We start from the raw sequence: 19,143 nt of genomic DNA on the forward strand, positions 1-19,143 counted from the left end.
GATAATGTATTTTTTTATAAAAATATGTTTTACATCTAGAAAAAACTTTTTTGAATTGTTTAATTTGAAATATGTTTTTTTGAAAAAATTACTTTTGGATTCTACCAATTTTAAAAAAATTATAAATTGGCTTTTGAATTACGTAAATATATTTTTTTAAGAAAATTACATAATTCAAATTATATAATTTGAAATATAAATTTATATTATAGATCGATTAATTCATAACATTTTACTGAATTCGATAACAAGTTCTAGATTATCTAATCTAATTTAAAAGGTATACAAACATTTCAATTAAATTCAGATTGTGTAGTCAAAAAATTATCGGATTATTACAGAAAAAAAAAATACCTTTTGAAGGAAGAAAACACCTCTTCTTTATTATTTTTTTTTCTCATTACTCACTTTGACATATGGGTGTTGGATAGTTCATGAGTTGATTCAAATGTCTCTCTAAGGAGTAGACATAGGGGGACAATGCGGGTTGGATTGGTAAGGAGTGTAAGCTTATTTAACTGGTATATCCCATATAAAAAGTAGTCCGCAAACCTACGAGTTAGTCCGCGTAAGAAAAATATTTTTTTAAATTAAATTTTATTAATTATAAAAAATATATATTTGTTATTGAAAAAATTAAAATTTCATCCATGTTTCAATTCATTCAAGTAAGATGAGAAATATAAATAAATTCTATATGAGGATTGTTAGAAGGCTTGATTAAAAAAAAAAATTATTTTTTTTGCATATATTTTCCCTCTATATGTATATAAATGTATGGAAGTATCTTATCAAAGTTTTGTTACAAAATACTTTTCTTAAAACTAAATCTAATGTTACTCTTAATATTAACTTTTTTAGGTGATTAAAATAAAACATTTTTTTTAGTATATTAAATTTATTTATTTTTTAAATAAAATAAAATAAATGTCACACTACAATAATAATGTTTGAGTGAGGTATATTTTTTTTAGAAAAAATAAAATAATTATTTTTTTATTTATGCGGGCCAGCGGGCTAACCCGTCTCGTCCCAATATTGACCCACATGGACTGTGGAGTATGCGGGACGAACCTAAGTAAGTCAACGGACTAGATTAGTGAGTCTGTCTCACACCTTTTAATAACGGACTACGGACCAGCCTACATGACTCACCCCACATTTTCATCTTAAGTAGACAAATATATATTTATTTTCAGGCAACTTCTTCCTGCACCTCTAAAAATTTATTCGTGCACCCAATCATTTTTAGATAAAACTGTTTTGCCCCCTTTAAAAAATGACTTTTGGATTGTTATTTCCAAAATATTTCCGGAACATCTTTTCTGGAACATGTCTTATGAATTCCAGATTTATCAATCCAAAAATCAAAGAAAAATGTGTTCCATAAAAGATGTTCTGGAATGATTTTTTGCCTTTTGGATTCTTTATTCTGAAAATATCTTTTGCTTACGGAACTACTATTCTGAAAACACCTAAAACTGTAAAAGTTAGTTTTGGTATTTTTGAAGAATGTAGGGTGAAGGAAGAAAAATGAAGAGGTGCAGGAAGAAGTTGCCTTATTTTCATTTTTAATAAGCTTAGACAAAATCTGAGTATTGTTAGGTCAAAATGGCAAATGAAGATGCAAGCCCTGCACACTTTGTGCCTACTTATCTTAAATTGAACATAATTCACTCAAATAATGTGCAAATCGGGCTTCATATGCTTCAAAACATGATTTGACAGGCCTTAATTAAAATTAGCGAGGACCTCTAGTAGCCTTTATCTCATTATTAAAATAGGAGGGAAAGTTAGTTACATAACTAAAAGTTAATTATATTTTCATATCAAGATCTAAATCTAAACATGTGCAACACTCTTCTTTTTTCTCCTTGTCTCTCTCATTTTCTTTCTTTGTACCTTCTTCAAGTTTGGGTTGATATGGAGATTGAAGGATAAATTCACCATCAATTCAAGGGGATCCAATTCCAATTTGATTTTTTTTATTTACTTTCATTTGATTTGCTTCTTCATCCTTTTGTGTTCACTTCTTAATTCGTTTTTGTGATTACGAATGCTTTTTGAGTTGGATCTTAAACAAATTGATTGATTAATCTGATTTGAAAAATATTAGGTTATTAATTGATCACCTAAACAATTTCTTAATCTATTGTTGAATTTGCAATTTTTATTGATTGTGATTGCAATTTCAATTCATGAATAAATGTTATATGATTATTGAAATAACTCTATGGTGTTATGAATGTATATGAATTCTACATCTTGCTCAATAATAACTTCACAGTAGTTTAGTTGAATCTTGAATTGATGAATTTGTTTATTGAATTTTTCCCTATTTTTTTTATTTGTTTTCAGTTTTAATTTTTATTTTCAATTCTCTTTTGTTTAAGGAAATTTTTCATAATTAGTAATGAAATTTAAAAGAAATAATTTTTGTTTCTCATAAGAATGATTTAGATTAGCCTATCCTACAAAATTTAACGGAGTTTAGTATTTTTTTTATAGCGTCTCCACAGATGCTATCATAAACCAAAGAAGAAATTGAGTTAAAACACACTCCCAATAGGATTTACACATTCTTGTTTTAAAATTAGCACGAAGTAAAAGTAGGATTATTAAAAAAATATTAACTGAATTAAATTAGTAATGACTTAAATTGAATTGCTTTAAAAAACTTGTTTGTTTTTGAAAGATGACTAAATTAAATTTTCTAATTTATATTTAAAAAATCACTGATAAATAAACTTTCTTATATTAAACTGAATTATAACTTATAAAAATATGTTTTAAAATAAAATATTAATGGTTAAAAGTTTTAAAAATTTAAGTAGTTTAAATATTTTTAAAATAATTTGAAGTAGTTCAATTTTACACTTTAATTGTGTTAAAAAAATTATACCAAATTGGATAAAAATAATTTAAATTAAATATATATATATATATATATTATTTCACAGTTTCTTATACCAAATTGGATAAAAAAATTAGTTAATTCATTTTAACATAAACAATCTTTGAGACCTAATTTTGAATAAAATTTCTTATCTTGATATCTTCTGTATAGCAAGATATTCAAAAATCAAACAAAATAATGAAAAGGAGAGAATAGCCATATACTCAAACTTTAAACAACAAACAAAAACTAAGTGACAAATTTAGAAAAGAAAATTACACCAATAAGAGCCACTTGCCATACATTTCAACTTCAGACAAAGCTTCAAAGAGTATCTAAAGAAATTCAAAATCCAACTCCTCAACCTCAAACAAAGCTTAATATATATTATCAAAGTAAAACAAAGGAAAATCCAAAATCTTTCTCTTTATAGACATTACCATTCTCAACTAACTTACATACAATGAGTTTATCACAAATAAAAACATTTTAGACAAACAAAAGTAATTACTACAAGTGTATCGAAACAGAAATTTGTTCTTAAGACGGATATTAAACTTATAAAGAACTATTCTAAAGTCTCAAGTATAATATTTACTAAATATCAAAATATGTGCAAAATTTGTTTGAGAGGTTGTTGGTATCATGAATTTATCTAATAAATTAAATAAAAACAAAGTAAATGATTTAGATTATTCAATTAAGAAAATTAGGATTGAGGTTAATCTTTTTCATTCGTCTGTATTTTCAATGAATAAAAACATATAACATTCCAACTTGATTGACATTGATGCACATGTAAAAATCATTCATATCGATTCCTCACATACAAAATTATTAAGATTGTCTCATAAATATCGATTCTTCGCATATTTATAAAAACTTTCTTATCATTACGAACAAATGTTATAAAACAATTAACATTTCAAATCTATTCCTAACATTCAAATATGTTAAGCATTATCGTTTAGGTCAAATAATTAGAAGTATTTTCCAGTCAAATCTAATGATAAAAAACATGAATAAAGATTCAAACTTTAAGAATAAAATAATTACACAAATCTCAATCAAGAACAAAATATTATAAATAAATATTGCTTCAATACATAAAAGTTTGAACAAATTACTCTCAATGCCAAAGAGAAGACTTAGTCACTCATATTGATCTTTACAAGCATGAAAAGCAAGAAAAGAAGATCCAGGGTATTTCTTTCTATATATGATTGTCCCCCATCTGTCCTCTAGGATTTTGTCTCACACCTTCTATTTAACCTAATTTGATGTAGGTTAAGTGACATCTCACTTAAGCGAGATATTACTTGTTTAAGCAAGTTTTAGGAGAAAAAATTCAATTTCACTAGAGTGAACTCACTTAAACGAGTCTAAGCGAGTCTTGTGAGAGTTTGCTCTAGAGAATAGGTTTTCCTCTAGAACGATCTTTCTTGGACAAGTTTTCAATACTTAGACTTTGTCTTTTCATCTTGTCTTTAACTTGTCCATTCCTCTGTTAGTCCTTTGTCTGCATCTTTCCTAGATTCCTAAAATTAGCACAAACTTGGAAATAAATCGTTCTTATTCATCTCATAATTCAAAATATGTAAAATGGTTCAAATTCCTAAATTAAAGGTTGAATTATAAATTTATTAACAATTAAAGTCCATAATTGCCTATTTTTTTAGCATGAAATATTACTAAATTATGACACTTGTCAGAAAAGAATAATATTGTTCTGCATCATCTCAAAGAACGAGCCAATAAGTTAGTCCATTTGCTCACCAAATTTTAGAATATTTTTAAAATATATTAAATACATACTTAATCATGTAAACACTTTTAAAATCTTAATTAGGTAATTAATATATCTAATTCATTTCATTGATGGGATCTATTTCACACCTTAAATTATTTCATTACAATCATTAATTACAACTTAATTTGTGAGTGTAACACCCCATAATTTACATATAACTATTACAATACTGGTTCTACATATTTCTATACAAGCTTACAGTTTTTCAAAACATTCCTAATACGTGATTAGGACATATGGAAATACAAATATTTACAATATAAGTTTCAAAATCAACGCCTTAAAACTCTTCTGATCCTCAGACACCTGTAAGATCATCTGCTCGTGTACGTAGTACAATCATCGCAGTTCAAACACAACAAGAAAAGCAAGGGTAAGCTAGTGAAAATAGAATTTTATAATATACGCAATTAAATCAAAAGAGAAAACCAAGTTACATTATCAATTTCTCAAATTATACAATCTTCTTCAAATCCCAACATTAAAACAATCACATAGATCTCACATGGATCTACACATCCAAGATATTCAACAAACAACGTCTTCTGGAAGACCCGTATTAAGTAAGTCCTACCAGAGACTAACACCTGATCCAAAGATTACCAGCGAATCCAACAGAAAGGATCAGGGTAAGTTCAATACAACCCAAGCCGTGCATCTCATATGTCACGGTGTGCATGAACTCCCCCATCAGCTTCTCACCACCTGATATCTTAGTCTATGTGACTTACATCATCAGTGAAGCTCGGAGATCTATGTTACCACATAGGCATCAATACTTAATACACAGCAAACATCAGCCCATACATTATCCCAAATGTATGAATTCAATTTCATATCATTCCGTCATACAATATCATTCAAAAATTTATCCACAATATTCAAAAGTTTATTTGACATAAAAAAATACACTTTAATACTAAATCATCAAAACCCAATATTTCCACAAATTTAAATAATATATAAACAAACAACCCAATATAAATAAACACACAACATCCTTGCAAGAGAAATTGAATATTGGGACCACGTCCCTTCCGCATTCAGATCTTCTATCCTAGGGTGCTATTAAAAATTAAATTTAGCTTCCCTTACCTCAATTGCTTGCTTTCCAAGCAACTTTTAGAATTTTATTTCCCACCGTTTGGATAAGCTTCAAGATTTACGGGCCTAATGCAAATTATCTAAACATCAATTTTGAGTATATAGTAGAATAAGTTGAGAGGATTAAACTTCTCAACTGACCCCACCAAGATTGATGACTAAATCCTAAGGAAAAACAGATAACAAAGAATATTTAGAGTAAAAATGAACTTACTCTGTTTGAAAATCTGATCGGGTAGAAATGTTCCTTAACTCGCCAGCTACAACGTGGTATGATCAGATTCTAAAATAGATGAAGATTGGGAGAGAAATTAAGAGAGAGGGAGAGAAAAGAAATGGAGAGAAAGAAATGGAGATAAGAAGAAAAAGAAGAAGAGGAACTGTGCGTGGGGGATCTCTGTTTCTCTTTTTTTTTTTTTTTAAGGAAAAGTTGTTGTTACAGTGAGTGTTCATAATTTTTAATAACAATCTTATTACATATGTTTTATGTTTTAATCCTTCAAACAACATAATAAAAACATTATAGTTCTTTACATTACCTTCTTTATTTTAATTTTAATAAATCAATTTTAATATTTTACACATAATATAAAAATACAAAAACAAAAAATGTAAAGGACTAATGAGCCATCCTATTTAGACTTGACAATCTAGGAAAGAAAGGTACAAGTTGGGGGATTGAATATGTCACCCCATCATACCGAATTAATGGTAAACTCGACTTATTTGTTTTATCTTTATGGAGTCTATTTATAGAAAAAATTAACATAAATTAAGAGCATATAAAAATAACATATGATAATTACATAAAAGTGTCTTATTTTATTTATTTTTTAATATTCAACCACACATTACCTTATATATATATATATATATATATATATATATATTATAAAGATTATATTCTAATTATCAAATAATACAAGTATTTGACAAATCGTTCAACTACTTTTGGCCCTTTAATATTTATAAAGTATTATTTTATTCAACTTTGTAATTGGTAAAAAAATATAACTTATTGTTAAATTTGAATATGAAAATGTCTTAAATTCACGTATTAAACCACTAAATTCCTTAACCTAAAAGTCAAAATCAAATTAAAAAAAAATCCAATATTATATATATATATATATATATATATATATATATATATACATTCATACATACACATATATACGAAACTTCATGTGAGCACGTGCATTCAACTCGTGAAATGCGAGAGGACTAATATAAATTTTGCATTGCCCACGTATAACACGAGACTATATTTTAAATATATAAATGAAATGGCATGCAATAATATTATATTTCCAAAATAATTAACACAGCTGTTTAAACTGTGGTATTTGCAAATGACTTTAATTGATAACCATACATTTTTTATATATACAGTAGGACATTCCACATTTACTTTATAAATAATCTTAACTTATTTATTAAGATATAGACATCCGAACATCAATTTTGTATGTATGAAAAAAAGTGCAATAAGAAGTCTAACTTTTTAAATAGATCTTTAATTTAATTTTTTATTATAGATGTAATAGGTTATTAAAAAACTAACTAAGATATTTATACGGTTTTACAACTTTTCTTTAGAAGTAATACCAGTTATAATGTGATAAGACCTTGACTGCATAAAAAATTCCTTTTATAAATTAATATGTGTAATTGGAATATTCAGAATGTTTCTTAATACTGGAGCTAGGTAATGCTTTACTTATATTAACTAAGCAATTATATGTACCCACGATCCTAGAATTGTGTCTGTTCAATGTCAACTTTATATAAAATATATATATATATATATATATATATATATATAGAGAGAGAGAGAGAGAGAGAGAGAGAGAGAGAGAGAGAGAGAGAGTAACTTTAATAAAATATTTTTTAAATTGAGATTAATTTATATATAAACTAACTAATTAAAAAAAGTCTTAATATATTTTTTCTAAATTTTTATTTTTAATTCAAAGAAAATGCTCTTTTACATCTGTTCATTTTTTATAGATAAAAAAATGTATACATAACTAAGTTTTAGCTTTCAAAAGAAGTTTATTTTTACCTTTTAACTTATTTTTTCAAAATATTTATGAATTAACTTGTTCAAATATATCCAACGAATTTGACAAATAAATTTATATATATATATATATATATATATATATTATTTTTTATTTACTATTTTCAATACAATAAAGTATTATTAATATAAGGACTTGATCTTATAAATTACATCTCAAATCTAAGAACATATTTTATGGTAGTTTTTTCAACAGGTTTGTTATTTTTACTTAAAAAACGAAATTTTAAATAAATCAAATATTCATTAAGACTTTTTTTTTATATGTTAAAAGACATATTTTTCTATTTTTATGATTGAATTAGCATGCATGAATCTTATGCATGAAACTCGTTTTTTTTTATTCAACATCTAATCTCTTCGAATATTAAAATTTATTTAAAAGAAGTTAAAGTTTTTTAACGACATTTGAAAAAATTCATTATTAGATGACAATATAGAAAGTAAATTAATAAAGAAAATATAAAAGCAAAAGTATTTTTTTGCATGCAAAACTTTAGAAGGATTTTTTCTCTACCATTATTTTATTAGCATTTGTCGACCAAATTTTTCCATGTTGGTATGCTATCATGCCCAAACGTCCAACCATTTGAACCACATGAATGTAAAACAAAAAGACACAAACTAAAAAGGAAAAGCATTATGAGGTAGGTTAGAAGCAAACTTTGGTTTCTTTATTTTAAAGGAAAATATAGTGCCAAAATTAACTAAAGAGAAAGGTAAAGGAATACACTTGCTATACTTATTACTTAAGTATCTACAACCACTTTTCCCTATAAAATAAAATGGTGCCTTATAGTAGCAATTGTTATAATTCATAAGTTACACGTAAAACAGGAACAACGAGGTGTTCCAAGAAACCAGAAAACTGAGTTTCTAATTCACAACTGCCATTCTAATTGTTCAATCCATCTTTTGCTGTCCCAGTTTCACCAATCTCTCAGAGACGATGGATTATCAGTATATTCTAGGAGGGATCATGGTTTCTAGTTTCGCATTTTTGTATTTTGTGTACATTTTTGGAGCAAAAAAGGTCACAGATTCAAGTTTAGTTCATGTAAAAAGTAACGAGTGTGAGAAGAAATCATCAGAAAATGGAATATGCTCACACGAGGCTGCAGAAAGTGCTGAAATCATCATTGTGGGTGCAGGCGTTGCTGGTGCTGCTCTTGCTTACACGCTTGGAAAGGTACAAGGCTTCTATTCCTGCACATATATATTTCATTCTGTTTTTCATCAGCATGAGGGTTTCTCTTGTGTTATATATAGATCTTTTTAAGAAGATTGGTTCCAAGTACAAAAATAATGCTAACATGTAAAAACAAGTTTCAAGATGATGAAAGAAAACTAGAGTGAATTTTAAGTGAAACCATGTCTAGAAGATACGGCTATTGGCTACACTTATAAGCACTCTATAGAGCATTTATTCTACAGATAAAATGTTCATATTCTTTTTTCTGTTTTCATTTTCTCAGCAACTAGACAAAGAAAGCATAAATTTTATGTGAAAAGTCTATATACATGGATGTAGAATTTGGACCAGAGTCATTCAGAATGTACGTATGTGATCATTTGACCAGATTCACTTTTGCGTTAAATGGTCCTTGTCATTTATCTATGTCATTGCACTGTTGTAGTTTCTTTCTGATAACTTGAAAATATGGTATAGAAGTTCTGGAGAACCCTCTTAAACTTTGCTTAAACTTTGCTTGAATGAAGCATTTGCTTGTTTGGAGAATGATCAAATGATCTTGTTTTGTGCTTTTTTTTATTGTAGGATGGACGCCGAGTACATGTGATTGAAAGGGATTTGAGTGAACCTGACAGGATCGTGGGTGAATTGCTACAACCTGGGGGATATTTGAAGTTAATTGAGCTGGGTCTTCAGGGTAAGCAACCTGAAAAGGGTTTAATTTTCATAGTGAAACTGTAAAGTCAAGTATCTTACAATGACAATACATAATTGGATGATGGTGTGACAATTAACACATGAAATATGTATCTTAGTTAACAAGCCCCTTGATTCTGCTGGTAAAATTCATGGCTTTTAACAGATGGACGTTTTGAATACTTGCAGATTGTGTAAGTGAAATTGATGCTCAGCAAGTCTTTGGGTATGCTCTGTATAAGGATGGCAAAAATACCAAGCTCCCTTATCCCTTGGAAAAATTTAGCTCTGATGTTTCTGGGAGAAGCTTTCATAATGGCCGTTTCATACAGAGAATGAGAGAAAAGGCCTCATCTCTTCCTAAGTACACATTGTTAACACTCTTTTCATTTTGATTAAAATTAACCATTTTTCTGATGTTTTATTTACTATATCAAGTTCAACATTGGCACTCGAATCCCTTGTTTTAGCCCTCTTATAATCTCATCTTAATATTCTGCAGTGTCAATTTAGAACAAGGAACTGTCACATCTCTACTTGAAGAAAAAGGAACCATCACCGGGGTGCAGTACAAAACCAAAAGTGGACAAGAGTTCACAGCAAAGGCTCCCCTCACCATAGTATGTGATGGATGTTTTTCCAACTTGAGGCGTTCTCTTTGCAATCCTAAGGTAAGGGTCTTAGGTTTCTTTTCAGTTATATGATAATGTCTTAGATTTTATAGTATAAGAAACTACTACTCATCATGATTTCTAATATTTAGGAGACTACTTAAGAGAAAAGTAACACTTGACACACGAAATTGATAGTTTATAATGTGGTTATTTTGGCAGGTTGAAGTACCCTCTCATTTTGTTGGTCTGGTCTTGGAGAGTTGTGATCTTCCATATGCAAATCATGGACACGTGATCTTAGGTGATCCTTCACCCATTTTGTTTTATCCTATCAGTAGCACTGAGATTCGCTGTTTGGTTGATGTGCCAGGCCAAAAATTACCTTCCCTAGGCAATGGTGAAATGGCTAGTTATTTGAAAACTGTGGTAGCTCCTCAGGTACCAATAACTGTCAAGTCTTTCCAAATGATGAACATTCCAACGAATTCAAGCTAATTGAAGAAATTGTATGTTTCAGGTTCCTAAAGAGCTGTATAGTTCTTTTATAGCAGCTGTTGAGAAAGGAAGCATAAGAACCATGCCAAATAGAAGCATGCCAGCCTCACCTCAACCCACACCTGGGGCCCTTCTAATGGGAGATGCCTTCAATATGCGTCACCCTTTAACAGGAGGAGGAATGACTGTGGCTTTATCTGACATTGTTGTGCTAAGGGATCTACTTAAACCCCTTCGGAATCTGCATGATGCTTCTGCTCTTTGCAGATACCTTGAATCATTCTACACCCTACGCAAGGTAAGTGTTTTATAAACATAAATTTAGCCTCCACCTTGAAGCTTAGTTCAAAGTTTTGAAACCAAACAAAATACACAAAAACTTTCTGTTTGCAGCCAGTAGCATCCACAATAAACACACTAGCTGGGGCATTGTACAAAGTGTTTTGTGCATCTCCTGATCCAGCTAGAAAGGAAATGCGGCAAGCATGTTTTGATTACTTGAGCCTTGGAGGTGTTTTCTCTAATGGACCAATATCTCTACTCTCTGGTCTAAATCCTCGTCCATTGAGTTTGGTTCTCCATTTCTTCGCGGTCGCTATATATGGTGTTGGCCGCTTGATCATACCATTTCCTTCTCCAAAACGGATGTGGATTGGAGCTAGATTGATTTCAGTGAGTACTTTTCCTTTTTCCTTCTTTGCTTCAGCAACATATACAACACTTCACAACATCACTGCAAAAAATTTGAGTTTCAATCAATTTCTTTTTCCTGATATGGCAGAGTGCATCAGGCATAATATTCCCGATTATTAAGGCTGAAGGAGTGAGACAAATGTTCTTCCCAGCAACTGTGGCAGCATATTACAGAGCTCCTCCTGTTCCTTGAACACACATGAAGGAAAGACCTGTAATATATAATGCCTCTCTTTTCCCACATTCTTTCTTTGTGTAGTATTCCACTTTTTCCTTAAACAATAAGAAATTGAACTCATTCCATAGTTAGGAATCTCTTTTTATGCATTGTGCCTCGCACTTGCAGTACGTATGATACAAATCAAATTACGTAATAAAATGTTAATACAAATAATTTTCTTTCTCCAAAAAAATTTAAAATATGTTATATCACAAAATATAAAGTTAAATAATTTTAAAAAAAAAACTTTAATTCCATTCCTATAATTAAAAACATAAATTTATAAATTTATTTTTTAAATAAATCTTCTATTATTAATTTTTTTATCAACAACTTTATTTTGATAATCTATTTAAAAAAAATATGAAATAAAAATAGCAATAGATACCAGATAACTACAGATTGAGGATTAATTTATTTTAAAAGAGTATCAAATAAAAACATTAACGATAGATAACAAATATTTACATATTGAATATAATGATACTCACAGTAACCTCTACAAGAGTTTAATTAAAATAATCATATTTTACCTGCAAGTATCGTTTAAAAAAAGTCTGTTTCGGCAAATTTTACTTGTGATTTCCTTTGACATGCTCAACGACTGCAATTTACATTATAAAAAAGATAAAAAAAGATTTGTTTATTGGTTATTTGGGGGCTACAAAATTAAAGTAACATGAGAAATGCTAGAAAACTTGTTCTGTAATTACAGGAACATGCATCCATGTTGTGTAGGGTGGGTGCCACGCTTACTAACTTGACTTTTAAACAAAATTTGAAACATGTTATAATAAAATATATTGTTTAAGAGAAACTTTTTAAAAAATTATAAAAATAATTTGATCCCTTCAAATTCAATCAATTCAATTTAAATAAAAGTCAGAATTTAAATATTTTCATTTTTTTTTCAGTTTGACTAGTCTCTTGTTGACCCAATTTTGTTGGTCCACTTTATTGATATTAAGATGTTATTTACTTAATTAAGGTTTGGGCATTGGAAGGTTGACCTTTTTTTAATTGAGATTTATTTTATTACATTAGAGTTAATCATAATTATTTTTCAAATAACGTTGTGAGAATTTGTGTTTTTACCGTAGACTAATGTTATTTGAAGTTAATATTACTTAGAGTTTTCTTATGACTTTTTATTAACTGCGATAAACACGGTTTTAATCAATTAGGATTATTTTTAGTTGATATAGTTAAGGTTGTTTTAGCTTAACATTGATAAAAGTTATTTTTATTTCAATGTAGGTCAATGTTATTTATCAACTAACATTAGTTAAAATTGTCGTGTTCCACATTAGCGGTTTTTTTTTTATCGATGTAAGTCAAGGTTTTGCAATTAACGCTTATAGAGATTTTTTTTTTTAGTATTCTTAAGATTTTTTTTTTTTTTTTATGTAGACCAAGCTGGTTAAGATTTGTTCGAATATTAAATAAGAAAACTTTTTAGTATGTAGGATTTTTTTTTTTATCAAATTTCAGTTGGGAGAACATTGTAGCTAATATCAATAAAAAAATTGGTCAAAAACTCTTGGTATACATTTAAAAAAAACTCTTACGTATATCACTTAAGATAATTGTAGCTAACCTCAGCCAAAAAAAAACCTTTTCAATTAATACTAATATAGATAAACTCGTATCAATATTAATTGAAAATTCTTACTAATTTTGTCCGAAAAAATAAATTTGACTAATATAGAAAAAAATCACATACTAATACTTTTAAATTATTATATATTATTTAATATTAAAATAACTTTTTAATTTAGTGCTAATTAATAGGGAGGCATGATAGATTAAAGGAAAGGCTACTTTTACCATTTTGTCCTCCTAGAATTGCATAATAACAAATTCTTTAAAATAAATTTGTGTTTTGAGCATGCAAAATTTAGCATGACATCTACAACATAATTTGTGTCAACAAAACCTGTGATTGATGAAAGTGACATATTTTTTCTTAACTTTTTATATATAGTGCAATAAATGAAGATACATGAACTTCCATAGCAAATTCATTAATTTTGTCAGAAAAGTTCACTCGACCCTTTCCATCTATAAATAAAAGTACTTCTGTCGTATAATTTCTATATTTAAAATTAATGAAATAGAATTTTTATATAATTTTTAGTATCTTGAGAATACAGTAATTGTTTATCTTAAAACAAAATCTCTTGAGTAAGAATCTTCTTTATATTTGTCGGTAACATGTTCTTCTTTATTATTGCACTTTGAATTTTCTAATTTAATTGTTTTATTGTTTTGATTAAGTTTTATGCGAGAAGTAAAATTTAATTGTTTTAATTAAGTTTTATGTGAGAAGTCTGAAATATTTTTTTTTTCATGAAGTATTTTGTCCTGATTTTTACATTTTGCTTACAGCAGCTACATCTCATAGTTTTATATCAAAATTTGAAATTTTCATTTAGTTTTAATAATAAACTTAGGATAAATTCTATAACTTTTTATTGGGATGAACTTTTGAAATAAAATTGATAAACAATTTTCCATTGTATTATGGTACTTATTCTGCCATATAAAAGAAATCCAATATTATAAAAATTTATTTCTTTTGTTGTAAAAATTATTACAATTGATTTAGTTAATGAAAAATATTTTCTTAACGTTTTATTTTATATTATATTTATTTCATTTACTTTATTTAATCCTGAAAAAGTATTTTATAAAAAAAATTAAAAATACATTTTTATTTACTCTGAAAATATTTTTGATCGAAGTTTAAGTTAATGAAAAACGTAGGATTAAGTAAAATAAATTTACGTTGAATTAGTTTAAGTTTTTTCAATACACGGAAAAATAATATCTATTGATACATACTTTTTTAATTATTTTTTTTTAATTTTTAATTTTGAGAAGTAAAATCAGTCTTTAATTTATACAATAAAAAGTGGTTTACGATGAATTACTTATTCATTTTCATAAAAGAAAATAACTAAATTACAATTAAATGAGCCGAATTTTTTTCTAGGAAAATAAGTAAATTATTAATATTTTGTTTTGATTGGATCTTGAATAGTAAGAAGTAGAAAATAAAATAAATAAATTGAAAGAGAACAAAAATAGATGAAAATGAAATTGTTAAATGTTAGTCTTAAATTTATTTCAAAGTTCTTAAATTTGTTATCATATCAGTAGTACAGAAAAATTCTTATAAAAATCAAGTTTAAAATTATAACATTTGTATAATTTTTAAAATAAAAATATTTTTTTATATTTTTTATGTCATTTTAGTATGTATTATGACTGAAAGAATGGAGATGAGAGTTTTATTTGAACCAATATTTATTAATGAGTGACAATATTGACTTAACAGTTAGAGAGCTACTTAATGTTGAACCCTAAACAAAGCTTGCCTTACCATTTTCTCTCTCTCTCCACTCATATTGCATTGGATCTCACCCTCTTCTTCTTCTTAGTCAAATCCTCAGGTTATCAATTTCCTCTCTTTCTTTCTCCTTTCACTCCACTTCTCCCAATTACACTTCTTTTCATGTCTCTACTGAAATTTATTTTCTCTGTTATTATTTGGGTACAACACAAAATTCCCTTTTTCCCCCTTTTAATTTTATTCCTTTTTTTCTCTTTGTGCATGTGGGTACCTTAGCTGTTTCTTGTGAATTTGCATGCAATTTTTCAGCTCTTGTAATATAATTTGTTTTGTTCTTATTCTGCTGCAACAAAGTATCTTCATTTACGTCTCAGTTCTACTGAACAAATTTGGATTTTTTTTGTGGGCTTCTGCCTCTTACAGGAAGAGCTTGGATCTTTTCTAGAGTATCGTGTACTTTCCTTTCCTTATGATTAGGAAAGAGTAAAGGAATAGTTAGGATTGAGAATGGAATACTAGTGACAGACTATTGAATTTTCTGTTGCTTAAAAGTAATATCCATGCCAATTTAGATTGAGTTGGTATTTGTGTTAGTTAGCACTCCCTTTGGTATTTGCGATGCATCATTTATATTTAGGCTTTTTTTACAATTACTACTTATAGGATAAAAACAGAAGAAGATAAAATGAGTTAAGTTTCCTGCAAGTTAAAATTAACTTATACATTTTGCTTATAGTTTTCATTAAATTTGAAAAAAGGCCTATGATTGGGTATGTGTGATGGAATTAAAACTAGTGTGCGAACACTTGGTGGAGTCACTTAAGATTTTCCTATAACTGTAGATTTATAAATAGAGTCAATCTCGAGTCCTTATCTTGTTACCTCTTTTATGGTCTTACTGGAAATATTGAGGAGCTAGTTCCTCGATTCTCAATTTCTTTTCCTTTTTTGCAAATGATATAGTTATAGTGGAAGTGTCAAGAGAGGAATTAAATGATAAAATAAAGTTGTGATCCTTATAGAGGGAAGCTTTGATGCCACATGGCCTCCTTCAAGACTTTGGAGGTGAAAATGAGAGATTATACATTACCATATGTCATGCAATTCAGGATTTTTATTAGCACAAAGCAATGAAGAAATAAAAAATGATGCAAATCATTGGAATCAACCCGGGTGGGTGAAATAAAGGTGTTATTTGTGATGTAAAGGTGCTTTAGTTCAACTCTAACGCAATAAAGGGACAAGAATCAGAGGTCATACAAGAAAAGATAAGATCAGGAATGACTGCAGTAGAGACAGAGTACTGAGAGCGAGCCCCAAAAAAAGGTTTAACCTTGTAAGAATAGTAATGGAAGCCAATTAGTGTAATTAGAGAGGTAAATAGTTAGAGGTAGAGGAAGACTAAGAATTGATTGGACCTTTAGAAAGGATTTAGATTTAAATTGCCTTATGACATTTTTTTTTGGCTGGAAATGTTAGGTTCAGGGATGGCTATCCCCTTCTTAGGTCATGTATGCCCCTAAACCCTTAAAAATAGCTCACCAACTGGGTCCTAGTTGCATTTAGACCCTGGTCAACATAATTGACGCAGTCTAGCATTACCAATTGGCCAGTAGAATTGGTTTTTGATAAAAACATTAGGACGTCGTTTGGTCCATGCACCCAACCCACCTACTGCAAAAAGGCTTATTGGCAAACATAACCATATATTTGTGTCAATGTTCTCACATGGAATTTTTATATCTCAATTGTTATATTTATAATGTAATACTTTTTGTAAGAAGTTATCATTGTATTTCTGTAGAGTTCTGCATGCTTGATGATGCTTTCGTTTTTACTTATAAGAGAACCTTTTGAGTTTTAATTATATTTAATATGTTTTTTGTTTGATAATGATAATTACAGATTGTTATATTGAGGAAGCTTCTTTGCATATACAATAGAGAAAATGGTACTGTTATTAGTCATTACATGTTTGAGTGATGGTTGATCATTACCTTGTAGAAGTTAGAACGTAATAACAAAAAAGTAAATCTTGAATCTATGGAAGAGTACAATTTTTTTGTTGGTCAAGAGTTTCCTGATGTGAAGGCATTCCGGAATGCAATCAAAGAAGCTGCCATTGCACAGCATTTTGAGCTTCGTACTATTAAAAGTGACCTGATTCGCTACTTTGCTAAGTGTGCCTCGGATGGTTGTCCATGGCGGATTCGTGCAGTCAAGCTCCCTAATGCCTCAACATTCACTATTAGAAGTATTGATGGGACACATACTTGTGGGAGGAATGCAAACAATGGGCACCATCAGGCTTCTGTTGATTGGATTGTGAGTTTCATTGAAGAAAGATTGCGAGACAATATCAATTATAAACCAAAGGATATTTTACATGACATCCATAAACAATATGGTATAACTATACCTTATAAGCAAGCTTGGCGTGCAAAGGAGCGGGGTCTTGCAGCTATATATGGATCTTCTGAAGAAGGATATTACCTACTTCCTTCATACTGTGAAGAAATTAAGAAAACAAATCCTGGAAGTGTTGCAGAGGTATTTACTGCTGGTGAAGATAACCGTTTTCAGAGGCTTTTTGTTTGCTTTCATGCATCAATCTATGGTTTTGTTAATGGTTGCTTGCCAATTGTTGGACTTGGTGGAATCCAGCTGAAAAGCAAATACCTTAGCACATTGCTTTCAGCAACTTCTTTTGATGCTGATGGTGGATTGTTTCCGCTTGCGTTTGGTGTTGTCGATGTAGAAAATGATGACAGCTGGACATGGTTCCTGTCTGAGTTGCACAGGGTACTGGAGGGGAATACTGAATGCATGCCAGAGTTTATATTTTTGTCAGATGGGCAAAAGGGTATTACGGATGCAGTGAGAAGCAAGTTCCCAAGTTCTTCTCATGCATTCTGCATGCGTTACTTGACTGAAAGCATTGGTAAAGAATTCAAGAACTCTAGGCTTGTCCATCTTCTGTGGAAGGCTGCATATGCCACCACAACCATTGCATTTAAAGAGAAAATGGCTGAAATAGAGGAGGTCTCTCCTGAAGCTGCTAAATGGTTACAACATTTTGATCCTTCCCAATGGGCCCTTGTGCATTTTAAAGGGACACGATTTGGCCATCTATCCTCTAACATTGACGAGTTCACTAAATGGATTCTTGATGCTCGGGAATTGCCAATAATCCAGGTGATGGAGCGGATTCATAGCAAGCTTAAAACCGAGTTTGATGACAGGCGATTAAAAAGCAGCTCATGGTGCTCTGTACTTGCCCCATCTGCCGAGAAGCTAATGACCGAAGCCATCAGCCGTGCATCTATATATCAAGTCCTTAGATCAGACGAAGTAGAGTTCGAGGTTCTTTCAGCTGATCGATCGGACATTGTAAATATTGGCAACTATACTTGTTCCTGCCGCGATTGGCAGCTAAATGGTATTCCTTGTTCTCATGCTGCTGCTGCTCTTATCTCATGTCGGAAGGATGTCTATGCATTTACCCACAGTTTTACTGTTGCAAGTTACAGGAATACCTATGCAGAGGGTATACGCTATATCCCTGCAAAACTTGAATGGAGTAAAACAGACAAGTCTTCTATGGATGATAATATCCTAGTTGTACGGCCACCGAAATTACGGCGGCCGCCAGGACGCCCTGAGAAAAGGATGTGTGTGGATGACCTTAGTCGTGAGAAACATACAGTGCACTGTAGTCGGTGTAATCAAACTGGACATTACAAGAGAACCTGTAAAGCCGAGATGATTAATAGTATAGAGCAGTTTTAATTGTCTGATTTTGTTTTATGTAGTTCACTTAAGAACTAGTTTAGTTTATTAACATCTACAGAATCCTTTGGACATACCTAAGATTCAGATAATGTAACATAGATATGTATTAAATCAGCTGGTGTAGCAAGTTTACAACATTGGCAGGTTTGTGCTATTAGGAGAGTTTGAACCATGACTTTAGAGAGAGAGAAGA

General features: G+C 29.6%; 2 protein-coding genes and 1 long non-coding RNA gene across 3 annotated transcripts; 2 read left to right on the forward strand and 1 right to left on the reverse strand.

Annotated features, from left to right (window-relative positions):
* Positions 1-4,845: 4,845 nt before the first annotated feature.
* Positions 4,846-6,137, reverse strand: LOC137809751 (uncharacterized). The gene is made up of 3 exons (XR_011080805.2): positions 6,025-6,137; positions 5,802-5,876; positions 4,846-5,024 (listed from the first exon to the last, which is right to left on the reverse strand). It is a non-coding gene; the product is annotated as an uncharacterized LOC137809751 (long non-coding RNA).
* A 2,461-nt stretch (positions 6,138-8,598) lies between these two features.
* On the forward strand, positions 8,599-11,892 carry LOC137811928 (squalene monooxygenase SE1). The gene is made up of 8 exons (XM_068613789.2): positions 8,599-9,082; positions 9,671-9,782; positions 9,971-10,145; positions 10,284-10,452; positions 10,615-10,833; positions 10,913-11,188; positions 11,284-11,562; positions 11,672-11,892. Exons 1-8 carry the CDS (start codon positions 8,843-8,845, stop codon positions 11,774-11,776), a joined length of 1,575 nt encoding a protein of 524 aa, XP_068469890.1. The 5' UTR covers positions 8,599-8,842; the 3' UTR covers positions 11,777-11,892.
* A 3,246-nt stretch (positions 11,893-15,138) lies between these two features.
* LOC137811927 (uncharacterized) lies at positions 15,139-19,085 on the forward strand. The gene is made up of 2 exons (XM_068613787.2): positions 15,139-15,258; positions 17,064-19,085. The coding sequence occupies exon 2, from the start codon at positions 17,202-17,204 to the stop codon at positions 18,945-18,947; it is 1,746 nt and encodes a 581-aa protein (XP_068469888.1). The 5' UTR covers positions 15,139-15,258; positions 17,064-17,201; the 3' UTR covers positions 18,948-19,085.
* The last annotated feature ends 58 nt before the right edge of the window (positions 19,086-19,143 follow it).

This window comes from Phaseolus vulgaris, chromosome 2 (genome assembly GCF_051622355.1).
Source record: "Phaseolus vulgaris cultivar YP4 chromosome 2, ASM5162235v1, whole genome shotgun sequence".
Lineage (NCBI taxonomy): Eukaryota > Viridiplantae > Streptophyta > Magnoliopsida > Fabales > Fabaceae > Phaseolus > Phaseolus vulgaris.